The following is a 17,617-nucleotide window of genomic DNA, read 5'->3' as shown; positions in this document are numbered from 1 at the left end:
AAACACTGGAATTGCGTGCTTATGTCATTGCCTACAGAATCATTGTAGCGGAAAAAAATCATTTTACATCACCCGTTTGTGATAAAATCACTTGATATCATCAAACTGCCACTTCTCATGTGAGACGGCGTATTTATTCCAATGTAGCACCTCCATAATTTCAGTTATTTTAGTTACTAGCCGGCAAAATGATCAAATTCCTAGTTTGCTGTACTGTGTTAGCCGCTGTGGTGATCGTTGTGAAAGGGATGGGAGATAATATGATTGTGAGATAGAATTTAATATTTTTTATTAAATAATTTGCATGTGGCAAGTGCCAATATGCGAAATTCAATACTAGGAACCAGTTGACTAGGAGCCATTAAAATATATCACGTTCAATCAGTGATTTTAACAACGAAATCATTATACAATGTTGGAATAGATACGAGAAGAAAAACTTTAGTCAATGGTGAAGCATATATCTTAGAATCGTTGTGGATGTTAAAAATTAATACAAAAAAATAACCACTTTTGTTATTCTGGCACAAAAATCTATCTGCATTGTGCCATGGAAATACACTATTACAACCCGATCGAACTAAATGCTAAATGTTCATTGTGGAAAACCTTGGGGGAGGCCTTTGTCCAGCAGTGGACGTCATTTGGCTGAAACGAACGAGCTAAATGCGCACCTCGCTGGAATGCGACTATCATTCCCACTTGCCCGCACAACTCCCCGCGTTGGCCCCGTCCTTACAAGAGCATCGATGTGACGTCACGGCTGCCGGGTGCGCAGTTCATACGACCCGGTTGTACGTTACCCACCGCCTCATACACCCTCATGGCGGAGGTTTACTTAACCACAATAAAATTATATAATTTTAATGAATATGGAGTGTTTTCCTTTGGCCAGGGTCCCGGCAGATGGTACGTGCTCAGCATCGCACAGTGCGATAACAACGACCAGTACGAGCAGCAGTACTTCATACAACGGAAGAAACTGACGCGGGACCAGGACTGCTACAACGCCAATATAACTCTAAAGAATCCCTTAGACGACAACTATGCCGTAAGTTAATCAAATGCGATTATTGCTGTTACTAGCTTTTAACCTCGGACTCGCTTGCGAGAATGTCGCCCTTGTTACAGACATATAGTCTGCTACTTTAAAGATTTTTTTTAAAATGAGTTCAATAGTTCCAGATATTATTTATTTCAAATTCGCTAACTGTGTCTTATCTTAATTAACAAAACTTTATTCTCTATTTGTCTTCCATGGATCGGCTCTGATGATTAATTTAATGCTGCTCAAATAATATAGCGGTAATCACTTTTAAATTAAATGACGAAAATATTTTAAATCGATAGTTTTTATCTGGCTCGAAGGCGGCACGTTGACAGCACCCAAATAAGAGTTGTTAACAGAAACAGTAATCGTAAAGTTGCGCCACGAATTTCATGATGGAAAGGTAATATACTATCTTGAAATATGTTTGTCCTCGTGTTTCCAGATTCGCATAGACATATGCAAGTTTGTGGACGGCGGCTGCAAACCGTACCAAGTCATGAGCGACGAAAGTTTCATACATTTCGTCGAGAAATTCGCGAAGGAAAATGTGGAGGAGGCGCTGAAAATGGCTGGCATTGACCCCCCAAAGTTTCCGTTAGATGCAGTAAGTACCTAACGCAAAAGATGCTGCACTACATAATAGATGCAGAACTCGGAAGCGAATCGTTATCGAAGGATGGTCACATTAGTTTGATACCAGTCGCAGTGATGATAGACTCCAAATGTCGCGGTGACTTTATGCCTTCTACTATTGCATTTAATATCAACCTACACCTTAATCCCCTTATCAATAAAAAATTACACCTAGGATGAACTATGGATTATTACATTTCCGTACTAAATGACAAAGACCGGTCCTGCGCCGCTTGCATCCAGGTACTTCCCGCGACCTTCACCAGATCGTCGCAGCCGGCAGCGTCGTGCAGGACCGGTCTTTGTGGAAATCCTTGGGGGAGGCCTTTGTCCAGCAGTGGACGTCTTTCGGCTGAAACGAACGAACGAACGAACGAACTAAATGACAATTTTGACCAGAGTGCAACTAAGGTGTTACTTTTATTAATAAGGGGGTGACTCTCCGCAGACTATGGCTTTGGACTATACCAATTTTAAGGTGAACTGGCCGATACAAAATTGGAATAATGTGCGCACTTCCATACACGTTCACTGATTCACAGCCCGACTAAACTATCGGCCGACAAAAGATATATATATTTTTTTAATAACCAATATTGTAATGCTGTAAGTTAGTCTAGGATTTTTTCAGATCCTATAAATGAGATATTCAACTTTTTATCCTACTAATATTGCATCCTGGTTTCCTTAATAATTATGTCTGATTGTTTATTCAAACCTTTTCTTAACTCCGGTCCGCTTTAGTGGAAACCGGGCCTATGTCTGCGGTAGCTCTTAGACACTCACAGACAGACGACTAATGCTCGTTTTCACCATCAATCCCTATTTTTAATGAGTCCCCTTTGAAAACAAAATTCCTGTTATGTGTTACCATATGGGGTCACTTAAAAATTAGGGATTGATGGTGAAAACGGGTATTATAGCCTGATCAGGAACATAAAAACCCTGGCATAGAGGCGCTTCAATTGCATTTGATAGTGCAACACTGAGTACAGTCGTACCTGTGTTAAATTAATAGGCTAACTTTATGTATCAGGATTACGGGCTAATTTAATATTTTCATAAATTAACGAAAAAATATTATTATAGGTAACCTGGTTTAAATAAATTAAATGAAACCATCNCTTAGTTTCCGTCAACATTACGATAAAATAGTAAAAAAATCAAACCAGATACTAGGTTTCGTTACCAGACAAAGCAAAAACTTCAAGAATCCCAAAAGTCTAATTCTACTGTATAATAGCTTGGTTCGTAGCAACTTGGAATATGGTTCAATAATATGGAATCCTCACTATGCTGTGCATTCTGAACGCATCGAATCCATCCAGTCTAAGTTTTTACGTTTACTGAGTTTCCGCACTGGCAATAACAGGAGGCTTCGATCTTATGAACAGAGACTTAATGAGTTTAACATAACTCCACTTCACCTCCGACGCGCCGAGATGGACCTAGTGAATCTGCACAAAATAGTGCACTCGGAACTTGACAGCCCTGAGATCTTAGAACTGCTACAATTTACCATTAAACACAATCCCCGTAGACCAATGACAAAAATATTTGACATACCCCTTTTTCACAACAATATATCACACAACCAGCCTCTGGCTAGATTATGTCGACTCTACGAGGATTACAGTCCTCGCTTCTCTGACCTTGACATCTTCAACTCTAACCCGCGTCGTTTCAGAATGGCTTTAAAAGACATCCTCAAGAATATCCCTAGACCCTAATTTTATTATTTTTACCCTAATTTAATTATTAATATCAATAGTATAAGTAATTTTTACTAACCCTATAAGTCTGCTTCTCATTACTAGCATGCCGTGGAAACACGTTATAGGATTACTATCTTGCTTAACACCATTGTAAATTAAGTATTAATCTAACCAAATGATGTAATCTGTTGTGTTTTCCAATAAAATAAAATAAAATAGAATTGATAATACAAGTGTTTTAATGTGATTTTAAGTCTTATTTTGTCCCATTCTGAAGATGACAAAAAAGCATAGTTCGTTCATTCGTTTCAGCCAAATGACGTCCACTGCTGGACAAAGGCCTCCCCCAAGGTTTTCCATAATGAACGGTCCTGCGCTGCCCGCATCCAGGCTCTTCCCGCGACCCTTACCAGATCGTCAGTCCACCTAGTAGGAGGCCTGCCCACGCTACGTCTTCCAGCCCGTGGTCGCCACTCGAGAACTTTCCTGCCCCAACAGCCATCGTCTCTACGAGCTATGTGTCCCGCCCACTGCCCACATTTCTCTAAAATAACACTTAGGCCTGGTTCAGACATAGCGATAATCGCGCGGTTGCTGATAGTTCTCGTACACTTGCATCAAACCGTAACTACTGCCAGCTGCCGACTGACGGGGTGTACGGCAAGTTCGGGGCGACGGCGTACCTGATCAAGGACCAGCAGGAGGTCGGCTGCGTGACCTTCAACGTGGAGTTCCGCGAGATAGACGGCGCTTGCGACGGTGACGACGTGGATGAGGAGGATTGAATAAAGTTAAAATAAAATAAAATAATGTATTAATTTGATTTCGACTTTTATTTTATCCCATTTTGATAGATAAATCAGTATTTGAAGTCAAAAACATACGCGTTACTAAAAGCAGCGATACAATCGCGATGCAGAATCGATGTAAATGCGCAGCAGGGTTACTCCGAAAACGTTATCCGTAGTTTCGAATGTTGCTATCCCTCTCACGCAAAGCGAAACGACAGCATGAGCTATGCTGCCAGATAGACCCGAAACTACGTGAACACGTGGGAAAAAAATATCATAAAGTCACACTGTCACTCGTTGGGACATTTGTTTACCTATCTTAACAACGGTTCACACATTAAATACCTTTAATGTCATGATATATGAGATCTCGTTAAAAATATTAAGAAACAATGTACAAAAATAAAAATCTTACCTAATCTAAAGCTGACTATAATAAAATACAGGTTAGTGTGACCATTTGAGAAAATACGTAAACAAAATTGACCTAACGAGTAACAGCGTGACTCGATGGGATTTTTTCCCGACTAGTAACAGTGTTACACGTTTCGGTGTGACTGGATCCCATCCAGAAGCGCTTAAAAAGTCGAGGATTTAAAAGTTTCCACTAAATGGCATAAGAATCGCTAAAATCGCAGCAGTGGCCGGGGCACATAGCTCGCAGAGCTCATGGCCGCTGAGACAGAAAAGATCTCGAGTGGCGACCACGAGCCGGAAGACGTAGTGCGGGCAGGCCCCCCACTAGGTGGACAGAAGATCTGGTGAAGGTCGCGGGAGGTGCCAGGACTGGTCGTTGTGGAAATCCATGGTTGAATTCATGGTGGTTGAAATCATTTGGTTGAAACGAACAGTGTTACACGTTTCGGTATGACTGGTTGGGAACAAGCGCTAAAAATTCAAGGATTTAAAAGTTATCACAGATGACTTTCACCCATATTCACAAACAATTACTATGTGGTCTCACAAGTCACAGTGCGCGTGGACGCACAGGGTTCCAAAGACCTATTCATAGACATAACTTGAGTGGTAGAATGATACACACAAACCAATCACAGAGCTCTATTCAACGCTGTGCGTTCGACTCCGTATATCGTTGCTGCTTCACTTAAGCAAGCATCGTTTGTGAATACGGGTGTTTTGACAGTAACCATGACCAATATGACGTCTTAATCATCATAAGTAGTAAGTATATATTGTTTCAGACGCTTTTCATGCGCGTTTTGTACGCGACGTTACCGCAACCTACCTCAATCACAAAGTTTTGAATTTAATTTGTGCCTCAAATCCAACAATTCAAATATACTTTTCAATATAAATTATCATGAGCAATCATGGGGATGGGAATTTAATTGAGAATTTGATATTGGTCCTGTAAAAAATATTATTGTATTTTAGTAGTAGAATCCACACTGTATGTTTGATCAATGATAAAAAACTCCAATTCATCCATTGAGGATTTTTATTTCACCATTCTATATAGGGTTATTTGTAAAAACCAGCAACCTCGCGGGACTGGATGAATAGATATCATTTTATTATACATTGTCCAATACATTTGTACAATCATGTAGAGTGTAGAATATTGCCTAACTTAAGATCTGGGATACCTACATATTTACGAACCAATCTCATGAAATGACAAGTCTTGGGAGGTTCTGCTTTGATATCAATTTTCCTCACACATAAAGATGCGCTAGTGCACTATAAAAATAATGACGGACCGATAAATATCTACAAATGAAGCTTTATCACGAATGTACTTGTTAATAATGCGTGAATAAATGCACAATTTTATCATTAAAACATATTTTATACTGCGTGTCGTCTGATATCGAAGATCTCAACAACATCGCTTGTTTGTACCGAACATATAAAAACATCCAATTTTGTGTTTTAGTCATTCTACGACAGACAGCGGTTCATATTAAAATATTATATATATCATATCATGTTAAAGTATTGGGTTTTCGCAATTTTGATACCTTGCTGTATATGTGTGCTACCGTCAGTCTTGGTGGTAGGTTATATTCAATTCTGGGACATACATGTTTATATTATTTAAATCTGCTCTGTAAGCATTATAGAGAAAACTGTAAACTTACTTGTGCATGAAATGTTACAGAGAAAACAGTCATATGCATGAAATTACTGTAAGAAAGAAGCGACTAAGGGATAAATATACGAAAATCAGGCCCCCAGCATGGCAGTGTAGGCCAAATCCTGCCTTTTGATTTTGGTATAAGAATAGTCCTCCAGCAGGGCTGGATGCGCGCTGTGATAAAGTCTTATCGATGATTTTAGACGACAAATGTATGAGCTTATCGAGTAAAATCGATAAAATGGCGCGTAAAAGTTTAATGCGATGCGCATCCTGGACCAAATAAAATCTTGATGATTTTCCCCAGGGCCCGGGCAGCTGGATGGTTATCCACGTGGAGCAATGTGTCGACAACGAAAAATACCCGTTCCAGTTTGTTTTTAACCGGAGGAAGGTCAACCGGACCCATGATGGCTTCAGCGGCTATATATATTTGGACAGGGACCTAGATGAAACTTTCGGGGTGAGTTGGAAAGATAAGTAGTCATTAAAAATAGCCGCGTGATGAAATATGGCTAATTGAATTTTTTTAATATCATTGCTAACCGTTAAATACAGAGTGTCACATAATGGGTGAATTCAACTGTGACGTAATCTTGTGACGGCGAAATTCTTCATTTCAATTTCATTATTTTAATTAATTAATGTTTGTGTCGTCAATAGCAATAGTGTGTTGGGTAAAATATGACTCAGCCTTGGAGCTATGTACTCATAATCAAATTTCTCTGTTCCAGGTCCGCGTTGATATATGCAAACACGTGGACGGCGGCTGCAAGCCCACTGCAGTATTGGAAGACGACTGCTACTGTAATTTCGCTGAGAAATACGCCAAAGAAAACGTAGAGGATTGCTTGATCAATTCCATGGGCATGAGCCCACCCTTATGCCCTATTCCTGCGGTAATATAGCAGTTATTACTAGATTAGGCATAGACTACTGTCCATGATGGCGCCCGTGTGCCCGCTATGGACGCTCGAATAAGATTTTATATGTTTGAGAACAACGCGCCGCGCCAGCGTGTGCAGTACAAACGCAAACTTCCTTTTTATATTTAAAAAAACTGAAATGGTGCACTGCTGTGCTCTTACAACACATAAAATCTTAATTTTACCCCCGAACATTTTACGTAGATTCATCAATAGATATAGTGATCGAATCAATTTAGAGAAGGGAGAATGTAGGGGAGAGGAAATGTAAGGAAGGGAGAATGTAGGGGATTGAGGATATAGGGGAAGGCGAATGTATGGGAGGGAGAGTCTAGGGCAGCGGTTCCCAAACTTATTTAGTCTACTGCCCACTTTGAGAATAAATTATTTTTTAGCGCCCCCCATTTTTGTAGTTAAGAGTCGAGCTCAGTCGGTATCTAAGAGCCCTCCTAGTAGATGACGCCTCCCAAGCCTCTACACAACGTCCCGATTTTTTTTTTCTGGGTCTCTTACCGCCCCCCTTTAAGCCTGCAGCGCCCACAAGGGGACGTTATCGCCCACTTTGGGAAAGACTGGTCTAGGGGAAGGTGAATGTAGTGGAGAGGATATGTAGGGGACGGGATATGCAGTGAAGAAGATATGTAGGGGAGGGAATATGCAGTGAAGAAGATATGTGGGGGAGGGAATATGTAGGAGAAGGGTTATGTAGGAGAGGGGGTTTGTAAGGGAGGGAATATGTATTAGAGGGAGGATGTAGGGGAAGGCGAATGTAAGGGAGGGAGAGGGTAGGGGAAGGTGAATGTAGAGGTGTATGTGAGACGGGAGGGGGTGTAAAGGGGAGGGGTTATATAGGGGAAGGGGTATGTAGGGGAGGGGATAATTAGGAGAGGGGGGATGTAGGGGAAGGCGAATGTAAGGGAGTGTAGAGGAAGGTGAATGTAGGAGAGGAGGAATGTAGTGGAGGGAGTGTAGGCCAAATCCTCCATAAAGGCTAATCATAAAAGTAATGATTGTTTGTTTCCCGTGTGCAGGGCAACCACACGATATCAAACTACGTGTTCAATTACGCGGAGCTGCCCGAGCAAGGCATGTACGGCCGGTTTGGTGTCGATCTGTACATACTGGACGGAGGCGAGGACATCGGCTGCGTACACCTCACCGTTAACTTCGAGAATCGCGACGACTTGGTCAACTTAGGATAAATATATTTGTCAATAAAAACTTCATGGCTGTAGTCTTATTTTTAATTATAATATCCAAGGCATCTATATTATATAAAGCTTTTTTAATTATAATATCCAAGGCACACGGTTTATCTATGAGATCGATGATATCGATTCCTTATTTTAGAACAAACTAATCGGTATAATTGAGTAATCAATTTATAATTTAACACAATATACATTTTATCCATTGCCAGTTTTGGCAAAATACGACCGACATCGATGATATCGATCGATTTGTCCTATATCGACAGTTCAACGATTACTTTTATTCCGCGATTCGATTACACTAGAGCAGGGGTGTACCTTATGTAATAAGGTGCCATTTTTATTTTAAAAATTAAGACTCCGTAGACTATAGGCGCTTAACTCAGTCAGTGCCTGAGGTATGGGAGCGGCACGGGAGAGGTGACATTGACATATTATGACGTGACAGGGCATACAAGAACAATTTAGTTGTAGTAGCACACTTTTTGTTTGATCAGCGATAAAAAACCATCCTGTATACTTTTAGCATTTAAACATTATTATTTTATATTATCCGGAACCTGTATACTTTTAGCATTTAAACATTATTATTTTATATTATCCGGAATCCATTGATGATTTTTATTTCACCGTTCAACAAGGTGGCAGGGAAACTCTGCGAAAATATTTTCCTTAGTATACAGGGTGTTAGGTAAATGGGTATATGAGCCGATGTTAACATGGTCATATAAATGGTATGGTGAAGTCAGAAATTTGATATCATCATTTTAATTTCTTTAATTTTCATACAAAATAAATTGGGTTAATAAATTTTATAAAATCCGATTTGTATAAAAATTAAAATAATTAAAATGAAGAGACCATACCATTTATATGACCATGTTAACATGGGCTAGTGTCGGCTCATATACCCATTTACCTAACACCCTGTAGACATGTGTCAGTGTCATCTGTAGGGAAAATTTTATTGATATAGTCCAACGATTTTGAAACGTCAAGTGGCAAAAATCAAAAACTTCGTCCTCCTGTAACTGTCATAATTTGGTTGTACAACATGGCAATATCGGAACTAATAATCCAGTACTGATAGTAGCGCCCTCTTGACAATGTCTTAGCTGGGACGGTTCAATGTAGGACATCTATACTTGACAGTTTTAGAAGATATTTCTCTCAAGTTACAAATTTTAAACAATAAAAATGGTTGCCGTTAACCGCCAATCAGGCTGAGGTTACTAATTAGTTATGAACATGCGCAAACGATAGCTGTTATGACGCCATTTTGCTGTACGATATCAACCTTAAGGGGGTCATGAATTAAATTCCTTTACTTTACAATCCTGTAGTGTAGAATATTGCCTAACTTGCCTAAATCTGGGGTACCTACATAATTTACCAACCACATAGTTCTTTTAATCTCTCTACTACATTGGATCCCAAAGTGGGAGGCGCGCCCCCCGGGAGAGGCGCAAAGAACTTTAAAGGGGGGGCGCGGGACATCTGTGTACTTATGTATAAAAAACCTGCGACCGCTGAGAGAATGCATTTCTGACTGCTCGATACGACAAATAAAGAATCTTGATTGGAAGAAGGGGCGCGGATTTTTTTGTATGGTCGAATGGGGGCGCGTCTCAAATAAGTTTGGGAACCAATGCTCTACTGGAAGCTCTCATTAAATTACAACTCTTGGGAGGTTCTGCTTGGAACATCACTTTTACTCACAAATAAAGTGGCGCTAGTACACGATAAAAATAATGCTGGATCGATTAAAATCTACAAATTAAGCTTTAGCACGAATACTTGTTATTAATTTATATGTATAATACTGTATATTATACATACATACAACGTGTTTGAAATGGCAGGTAGGTTCTTTATAGGGTGTAGACATCTGCTACGAACGGATTTTACGAAATTCCACCCCTAAGGGGGTGGAACAGGGTTTGGAATTTTGTTTGAAATTCCTATGTTTTCACGCGTATGAAGTCGCGGGCATGGCTAGTACGTGAATAAATGCACAATTTTACCATAAAAACATTTTATATTGCGTGTCCCTGATATCGAAGATCTCAACAACATCGCTTGTTTGTAACGAACATATAAATACATTGAATGTTGCGTTTTAGTTATTCTACGACAGACAGCGGTTAATATCATGTTAAAGTATTTGGTTTTCGCAATTTTGATACCTTGCTGTATATGTGTGCTACCGTCAGTCTTGGTGGTAGGTTATATTCAATTCTATGTCATTACATGTTCATGTATTAATTAAATATGTTCTGTAAGCATTATAGAGAAAACTGTGTGCCGTGATCAAGTATTTTCGTTGATTTTAGAAGACATATTTATGAGCTTATCGAGTTAAATCGATAAAATGGCGCGATAAAAGCTTATCGCGATGCACATCCTGGATCAATGATGACGATGATGATAAGAAATAAAACTTTTTCTCCAGGGCCCGGGCAGTTGGATGGTTATCCACGTGGAGCATTGTGTCGACAACGATAAGTATCCGTACCAGTTTCAGTTTAACCGGAGGAAGGTCAACCGGACCCATGATGGCTTCAGCGGATGGATGTATTTGGACAGGGACCTAGATGAAACTTTTGGGGTAAGTTAGAAGAAAGATATAAGTATTCATTAAAGATAAGCGAATATGGCTAATTCGATTTTTTTTATATCATTGCTAACCATTAAAGGAAACTAAATACAGTGTCCCAGAATGGGTGAATTAAACTGTTATGCAACCCGTATGGGAAGTAGCTTAACCGTATAGAAATAAAATTAATTAATTATACAAAACTTATTTACCCTAAACCTAATTTTTTTAAAGGTCTGCTCTCAATAAATTATTTATATGTAATATGTGGACATTGTTGTTGGTCATACAATAGTTTAGATAGATAAGTACGATGCTAGACTAAGACCCATTGTAAGACTGTTTTTTGTCCCAAATAAATGAAAAAAAAAAAGAAGAAAAACAAGCGACATTAATTTGAAAGTATAAAATATCATTTTTTGACATTTTCATACTTTTACTGTCATTTTCGCGAAATGTGTCATGACTTAGCCTTGGAGCTATGTGTTCATAATCATATTTCTCTGTTCCAGGTCCGCGTTGAGATATGCAAACACGTGGACGGCGGTTGCAAGCCCTCTTTATTATTGAAAGACGACTGCTACTGTAATTTCGCTGAGAAATACGCCAAAGAAAACATAGAAGATTGCTTGGTCACTTCCATGGACATGAGCCCACGCGTATGTCCTATTCCTGCGGTAATATAGCAGTTATTACTGAGTGCTTGGCTAGACTAGGCATATACTACTGTCCAGTGCACCCGCGTGCCCGCTATTTATGGGGCTATGTTTGTACATTTCCATCCCCAGCGTGGATAGAATATAGGAGAGGGGAATGTAGGGGAGGACAAATATAGGGGAGGGAGAATGTAGGAGAGGGGGAATATAGGGGAGGAAGAATGTAGGGGAAGGGGATTTAGGGGAATGTAGGGGAGGACGGATATAGGGGAGGGAGAATGTAGGACAGGGAGAAGGTAGGGGAGAGAGAGTGTAGGGGAAGGCAAATGTAGGGGAGGAGGGTTGTAGGGGTAAGGAAGCTCATCACCAAAGTAATGATTGATTGTATCATAGCGATAAGACTGTCCGTGTTTCTTTTTTCTTTTTCTTGTTGTGGTGTGAAATAAAGAGTTCTATTATTAAATAAATAAATAATAATACGCTTCTAGTCCCAAACTAAGCAAAGCTCGTACTATAGGTACTAGACAACGGATATAAACATACTTAAATACTTTTTTTTTGTAAAATACATACTTATTATACATAGAAAACACCCAGTCCAATACAAACAAATATGTTCATGCACACAAATGTTTGTACTGTGCGGGAATCGAACCCGCTACCTTCGGAATAGTAGTCCGTTTCGAACCACTACACCAAACGGCCGACGATTATTGTCTCCTTATTCACATTTCTTTCTTAATTTTATATATTTTTTTACGATGTAAATTACCAAAAATAAAAATACATTACAAAAAATACTTAAAACTAGTTAATCCGCCGGCAGCGGAGCAGGGCCCAAGCTACTGGTGGTCAGGGTCACAGACTGAGGAACCTCCGGAAAATGCGACTATTATTATTAGGCCCGCATAACACGGACAGATCGAGCAGTTAGTCAAAGATCAACATACACGGACCACTCTTGTAGTCAAGAGTCAACAGCTTGAAGCTGCCAGTGATAACTGCTCGAGCAGTTGGTATTAACTGCTCAACAAATCACAAGCGCGCGCGCCGTGGAATAAAGAAAGTGGGCGGAGGTAACTGCGCGAGAGCTGTCGACAGCTCGAGCAGTCAGTGTATGGCTGGCGACTGCTTGACCGCACGATGAAAATTCACCGTGCTGTCGACCGCCCGAATCAGTTGCAACTTTTTTTTTTTTTTTTTTATCCACAACGAGGAAGCTCTTGGCCTGTATCTTACCTGATGGTAAGTGACGATCAGGCCGAAGGTGGAAGCGAGCTTCACCCGGAATCCTCAACCACGGAGGAACTGGCTATCTTACCTCTAACTGTCGGAACACAATAATGCTATTAACATTGTTGTTATGGCGACAGACTTAGGTAAGATGGTGGTAGCTAGCCAGGCGGACTTAGAACAAGCCCTACCACCAACCAAACCGAACAGAAAAATCTGCCCCCACTGGGAATCGAACCCGGGACCTCTGCGTCTGAAGCAGGTGGTCTAACCACTAGACCACAGAGGCGGTTAAACGGCAACGGCAACTGCTCGAGCGGTTCGTGTATGTGCGTCCATAGAACTCTGTAGTTCACTGTGCAGTCGCAGCTTGAAGCTGTCGACCCTGACTGCTTCAAGCGGTCCGTGTATAGCAGGTTATTCTTGTTTCCCGCAGGGCAACCACTCGATATCGAACTACGTGTTCAATTACGCGGAGCTGCCCGATCAAGGCATGTATGGCAAGTTGGGCGTGGAGGTGTACATACTGGACGGAGACGAGAAGATCGGCTGTGTTCAACTCACCGTTAACTTCGAGAATATCGATGACAACTAATGATGGATTTGTCAATAAAAACTTCATGGCTGTAGTCTTGTTTTTAATGATAATATCCAAGTACACGGTTTATCGATTAGATAGATATTATCGATTCCTTATTTTAGAATCATATTTTAATACAATATACATAATTGAGTAAATTGAGATTATCGATGGCCAATTTTGACAAATAAATATCGATCGAACGATCAATCGATTTGACCTATTATTATCGACAGTTTAACGATTACTTAACACTAGAGCAGGGGTGGCCTTTGTTACAACGGGAGGTAGGGAGCGTCCATACTGTGCGTAGTAAGTAAGTATTCGTTATTGTACCATGCTAGAGCATACTTGTGTTGCCAGTGATGGTATACGGATCTGAGACGTGGACGTGGTCTCATAAGAAAGCTCAAGGTCACCCAAAGGGCGATGGAGCGGGCTATGCTCGGAGTTTCCTTGTGTGATCGAATAAGAAATGAGATCCGCAGAACCAAAGTGACTGACATAGCCCGTTGAATTGCTAAAATCAAATGGCAATGGCCATGGCACATAGTACGCAGAACTGATGGCCGATGGGGCAGCAAGGTTCTGAAGTGAAAGTCACGTACCGGAAAGCGCGGCATAGGTCATCCACCCAAAAAGTACCAACCGCAATCGGAAATCATTAGTGGAGGCCTATGTTCAGCAGTGGACGTCCTGTGGCTGAAATGCTGATGATGATGATGAGAGCATACCTGACAAGCAGCTCGAACTGGTGGTGGTGCAGCAAATGCTTGGCGGTGGGCAGACGCGCGGCCAAGGCACGCACGAGGGCAGCGCGCGCCGCGTGCGCCCGCAGCGCGCGTAATACAGCTGGGAGCGACTTGCGCGCGTCGGCGTAGCGGCACTCGAAGATAGCAGACACGCAGCCGCGGACCACCTGGGATACGTGATGGGATTGTTTTAACGCACGGGTGGACAATTTGACACCATTCTCCAATAATTCGAAATCACAACATTTCTAAAAAGACACTTGATTCTGGTTTTAAATACTTAATTAATTTTAAATTACCTGTAAATTACGACTTTTAGTCGCATTGTAATTGAAAAAAGTAGTTTAATTGAGTTGAAAAAATAGTGACGTCACTTGCTTGTAGTGCCATACAAAATCTATGGGAGAGTTTCGTTTTGACAGTTTTAAAAAGTACGTCAATTGATTGGTGGTGTCAACATGTCTATTATGTGTGATGAAGTCGCATACTAACACTCGAGTGATGGAGGGTTCAAAAACGATTAAAAAAAGGAAGACAAAGATCCCAATGGGTCAAAAAGCACAATGATAAGGTGTGGTCCCCAATAACATAAGCAAGAGACGTACAAGCAAAAACGAGAGTACAAGAAAGACAAGGGAAACGCCTATTGTTTGTTCTAAAAAGGTATTATTGCCGTCCCTCGTCCCCACTGCGGCAACTCTTATGTACGGGACTATTACCATTTCAAATTCCCACCGCTGCAACTCCTGTGTAGCCATGATCTACAGCTTGAGCACCAATAAAAACCCAACCAGTGAAGGTCAAGTTTGTCCCGGGGGAAGTTAAACTATCATTGAACCCGCAAAATTAATCAGAAGAACGCCACTCTTGTGGCGGAGTTTTGGGCTGACGCTGTGTAGGTTTGTTGTCGACACGACAAGAAGAAGAATCAGAAGAACACAGGTTGTTGTTATTAGTAAATGTCATTACCTCCAGCCTCCGTGCTGAGTTTGTGACTAATACTTGCTCCATCTCAGGCGCTCCTGAGGGCGGAGCCCCCGGCGCCACGATACGCGGCTGCGGCGGCCGCAACGCTGCCAACCTGATGCATATAGACACCATTAAATATCGTAAATTTCTGAGTAAGGCATCAAAATCAAAATGTATAAAGCCCGGTTCGTGAGCAAGTAGAATTTTGTCCAATGACCCCTAGCTACCCATCCTTATCGCTCGCGCGTAATTATATTGCTGTCGCGACTGTGCGACTGGCACCCGCAGTGAGTGTGCGAGCGCGATAGCAACATAATTACGCGCGAGCGATAAGGATGGGTAGCTAGGAGTCATTGGACAAAATTCTACGTGCTCACGGACCAGACTATAGTCGATTTTGTTGTATTCCAGCACTATATCTATTCTGTATCACACATTGCGTACTTTAAATAAAAAATATTTTAACATCGTATTTAATTAAAATATAATCCAATAGACTCAGATTTTACTATACATTTCAAGATAAGTAGTTTAATTTTTTTTATTATAAAATATTGCTAACTTGTATACAGGGTGTTAGTTAAATGGGTATATGAGCCGACACTAGCCCATGTTAACATGGGCATATCAATGGTATGATGAAGTCAGAAAATTTATATCTTTATTTTTTTTTTTTAATTTTCATACAAATCGGATTTTATAAAATTTATTCAGTATGAAAATTAAAATGATGATATCAAATTTCTGACTTCACCATACCATTAATATGCCCATGTTAACATGGGCTAGTGTCGGCTTATATACCCATTTACCTAACACCCTGTATAACAAATAATTTTTCAAAAATATTCTGCATATGTAGTATGCGTAATATGGATATACTTGAAGCATCATACCGATCATCTTAGGATCATATTAGGTGAAAAAGACTATAAATGGCACTCACGAACTACTCATAGTTCATAATGTGGTTAGCAAACACACCTTAAATGCTAATGTTAGTAATCATTATCAAGTTATTGTTATTTTCCAATGTACATAATATCAATATTATAATTAAATCAAATTAAATTAAAAACCAAAAACATAAATCAATAAATTAAAAAACAAATTAAATTAAATCAATTAAAAAGTAGCTAAATTAAAAATCAAATTAAATTCAATCAATGAGGGCTATCGTTTTTATACTTAACAGTTGGCACGCCTGGCGATTGACAGGACCTTACTCTACAGTGGCGCCATCTTGATGAGTGCAAATTCGATAGTCTTCCTACCACTTTAGCACTCACCAGTTGGTGCCACTGTCTTCGCTACTAGCAAGTGACAGGACCTTACTCTACAGTGGCGCAAACTGGTCAGCGCTAAAACGATAGCCCTCGTTAGAAGCAAATAAATAAAAGTAAATAAATAAATAAATTCAATTCAATCAAATTCATTAACAGTCAATAAAATAAATAAGTTAAATCACCCTAAGCACCAGACACTTCCAGATAGGTGATGTATACCTATTGGCTAAGGTCTTGAGAATGCTGTTGCTACTGGCAGAGTAAATACAAATGAGTAGGTCATCTTCATAGAAACGCCCGAGCGCGGTTTGTATGTGAGCGCGCCAATACGTATGCGGTGCGCACGCACTGACAAAATTCAGCGCACCTCACCGCTAATCCACGCTAAATTTTGTCAGTGTGTGCGTGCGCGCCGCATACGTATTGGCGCGCGCTCACATACAAACCGCGCTTGGTGCGTTTCTATGAAGATGAACTACTCCTTTGTATTTACTCTGCTACTGGCACGCAATCTGTTTATCAAGGATGCTGTCTTTTTGCGAAGATAGAAGCAATGAAAAATATACAAGTATCGGAACGAATTTTAGTAAAAACAAAACTAATCATTATGTTTTTAAAAGGGTAATGGCATATCTATGAAAATTATTTCTATTATTACTCCATTAATACTAATATTCTAAATGCGAAAGTTTGTATGGATGTATGGATGTTTGTTATTATTTCACGCAAAAACTATTGAACAGATTTTGATCAAACTTTACAGTATTCTTGCTTATAACCGGGAATAACATATAGGCTATAATTTATGACGATCTGTGATAAACTAAATTAAACGCTGGTGAAGCCGCGGGCAAAAGCCAGTTACTGTAATAAATTGCGCAGCATCAAATTGTTATTATCAGCTCTTATCTAGCTTCAACAATGGCAGCCAATAAATGTGCGAGGGGAGCCTTCTCACACAGGTTACTTAAACTTAAAGAGAGGAATTCCCCAACTACCTACTTGTAACATTCGTACTAAGTGTCAATAAAATATTTTTCATTTTTCATTCATTTCATTCTCTTGGTCGATGGATGCGTCAGGGCGCCTCCTGGCGGCTGCAATGAAGCTGCGGAGAACA

The 17,617-nt window shown here is 40.3% G+C and overlaps 3 protein-coding genes across 5 annotated transcripts in view; 2 read left to right on the top strand and 1 right to left on the bottom strand.

Moving 5' to 3' along the window:
- Sbf (SET domain binding factor) overlaps positions 1 to 17,617 on the bottom strand; it is a 107,325-nt gene that overhangs the window by 38,584 nt on the left and 51,124 nt on the right. The window contains exons 11-12 of the mRNA XM_028314302.1: positions 15,212 to 15,323; positions 14,225 to 14,409 (exon numbers count right to left, since the gene is read on the bottom strand). Coding sequence (XP_028170103.1) covers positions 14,225 to 14,409; positions 15,212 to 15,323 — 297 coding nt within the window. The remainder of the gene's footprint in view (positions 1 to 14,224; positions 14,410 to 15,211; positions 15,324 to 17,617) is intronic.
- LOC114359791 (uncharacterized) lies at positions 134 to 8,449 on the top strand. Of its 2 annotated transcripts, none has more exons than XM_028314299.1 (4): positions 134 to 266; positions 896 to 1,051; positions 1,494 to 1,655; positions 8,246 to 8,449. In XM_028314299.1, the coding sequence occupies exons 1-4, from the start codon at positions 189 to 191 to the stop codon at positions 8,414 to 8,416; spliced, it is 567 nt and encodes a 188-aa protein (XP_028170100.1). In that variant the 5' UTR covers positions 134 to 188; the 3' UTR covers positions 8,417 to 8,449. The 2 variants fall into 2 exon arrangements, with proteins under 2 accessions (XP_028170100.1, XP_028170099.1); XM_028314298.1 differs by lacking the exons at positions 134 to 266; positions 896 to 1,051; positions 1,494 to 1,655 and adding exons at positions 6,102 to 6,207; positions 6,596 to 6,751; positions 7,023 to 7,187.
- Positions 6,105 to 13,539, top strand: LOC114359792 (uncharacterized). 2 transcript variants are annotated; one of them, XM_028314301.1, is made up of 5 exons: positions 6,105 to 6,153; positions 10,593 to 10,646; positions 10,878 to 11,033; positions 11,534 to 11,680; positions 13,347 to 13,539. In XM_028314301.1, the coding sequence occupies exons 1-5, from the start codon at positions 6,139 to 6,141 to the stop codon at positions 13,503 to 13,505; spliced, it is 531 nt and encodes a 176-aa protein (XP_028170102.1). In that variant the 5' UTR covers positions 6,105 to 6,138; the 3' UTR covers positions 13,506 to 13,539. The 2 variants fall into 2 exon arrangements, with proteins under 2 accessions (XP_028170102.1, XP_028170101.1); XM_028314300.1 differs by having other exon boundaries at positions 6,109 to 6,153; positions 11,534 to 11,698.

This window comes from Ostrinia furnacalis, unplaced genomic scaffold (genome assembly GCF_004193835.3).
Source record: "Ostrinia furnacalis isolate ACB-3 unplaced genomic scaffold, ASM419383v2 OfSCF4658, whole genome shotgun sequence".
NCBI classification, from domain to species: domain Eukaryota; kingdom Metazoa; phylum Arthropoda; class Insecta; order Lepidoptera; family Crambidae; genus Ostrinia; species Ostrinia furnacalis.
The sequence above is the reverse complement of the archived record's forward strand: the minus strand, read 5'-3'. Positions and strand labels throughout refer to the sequence as shown.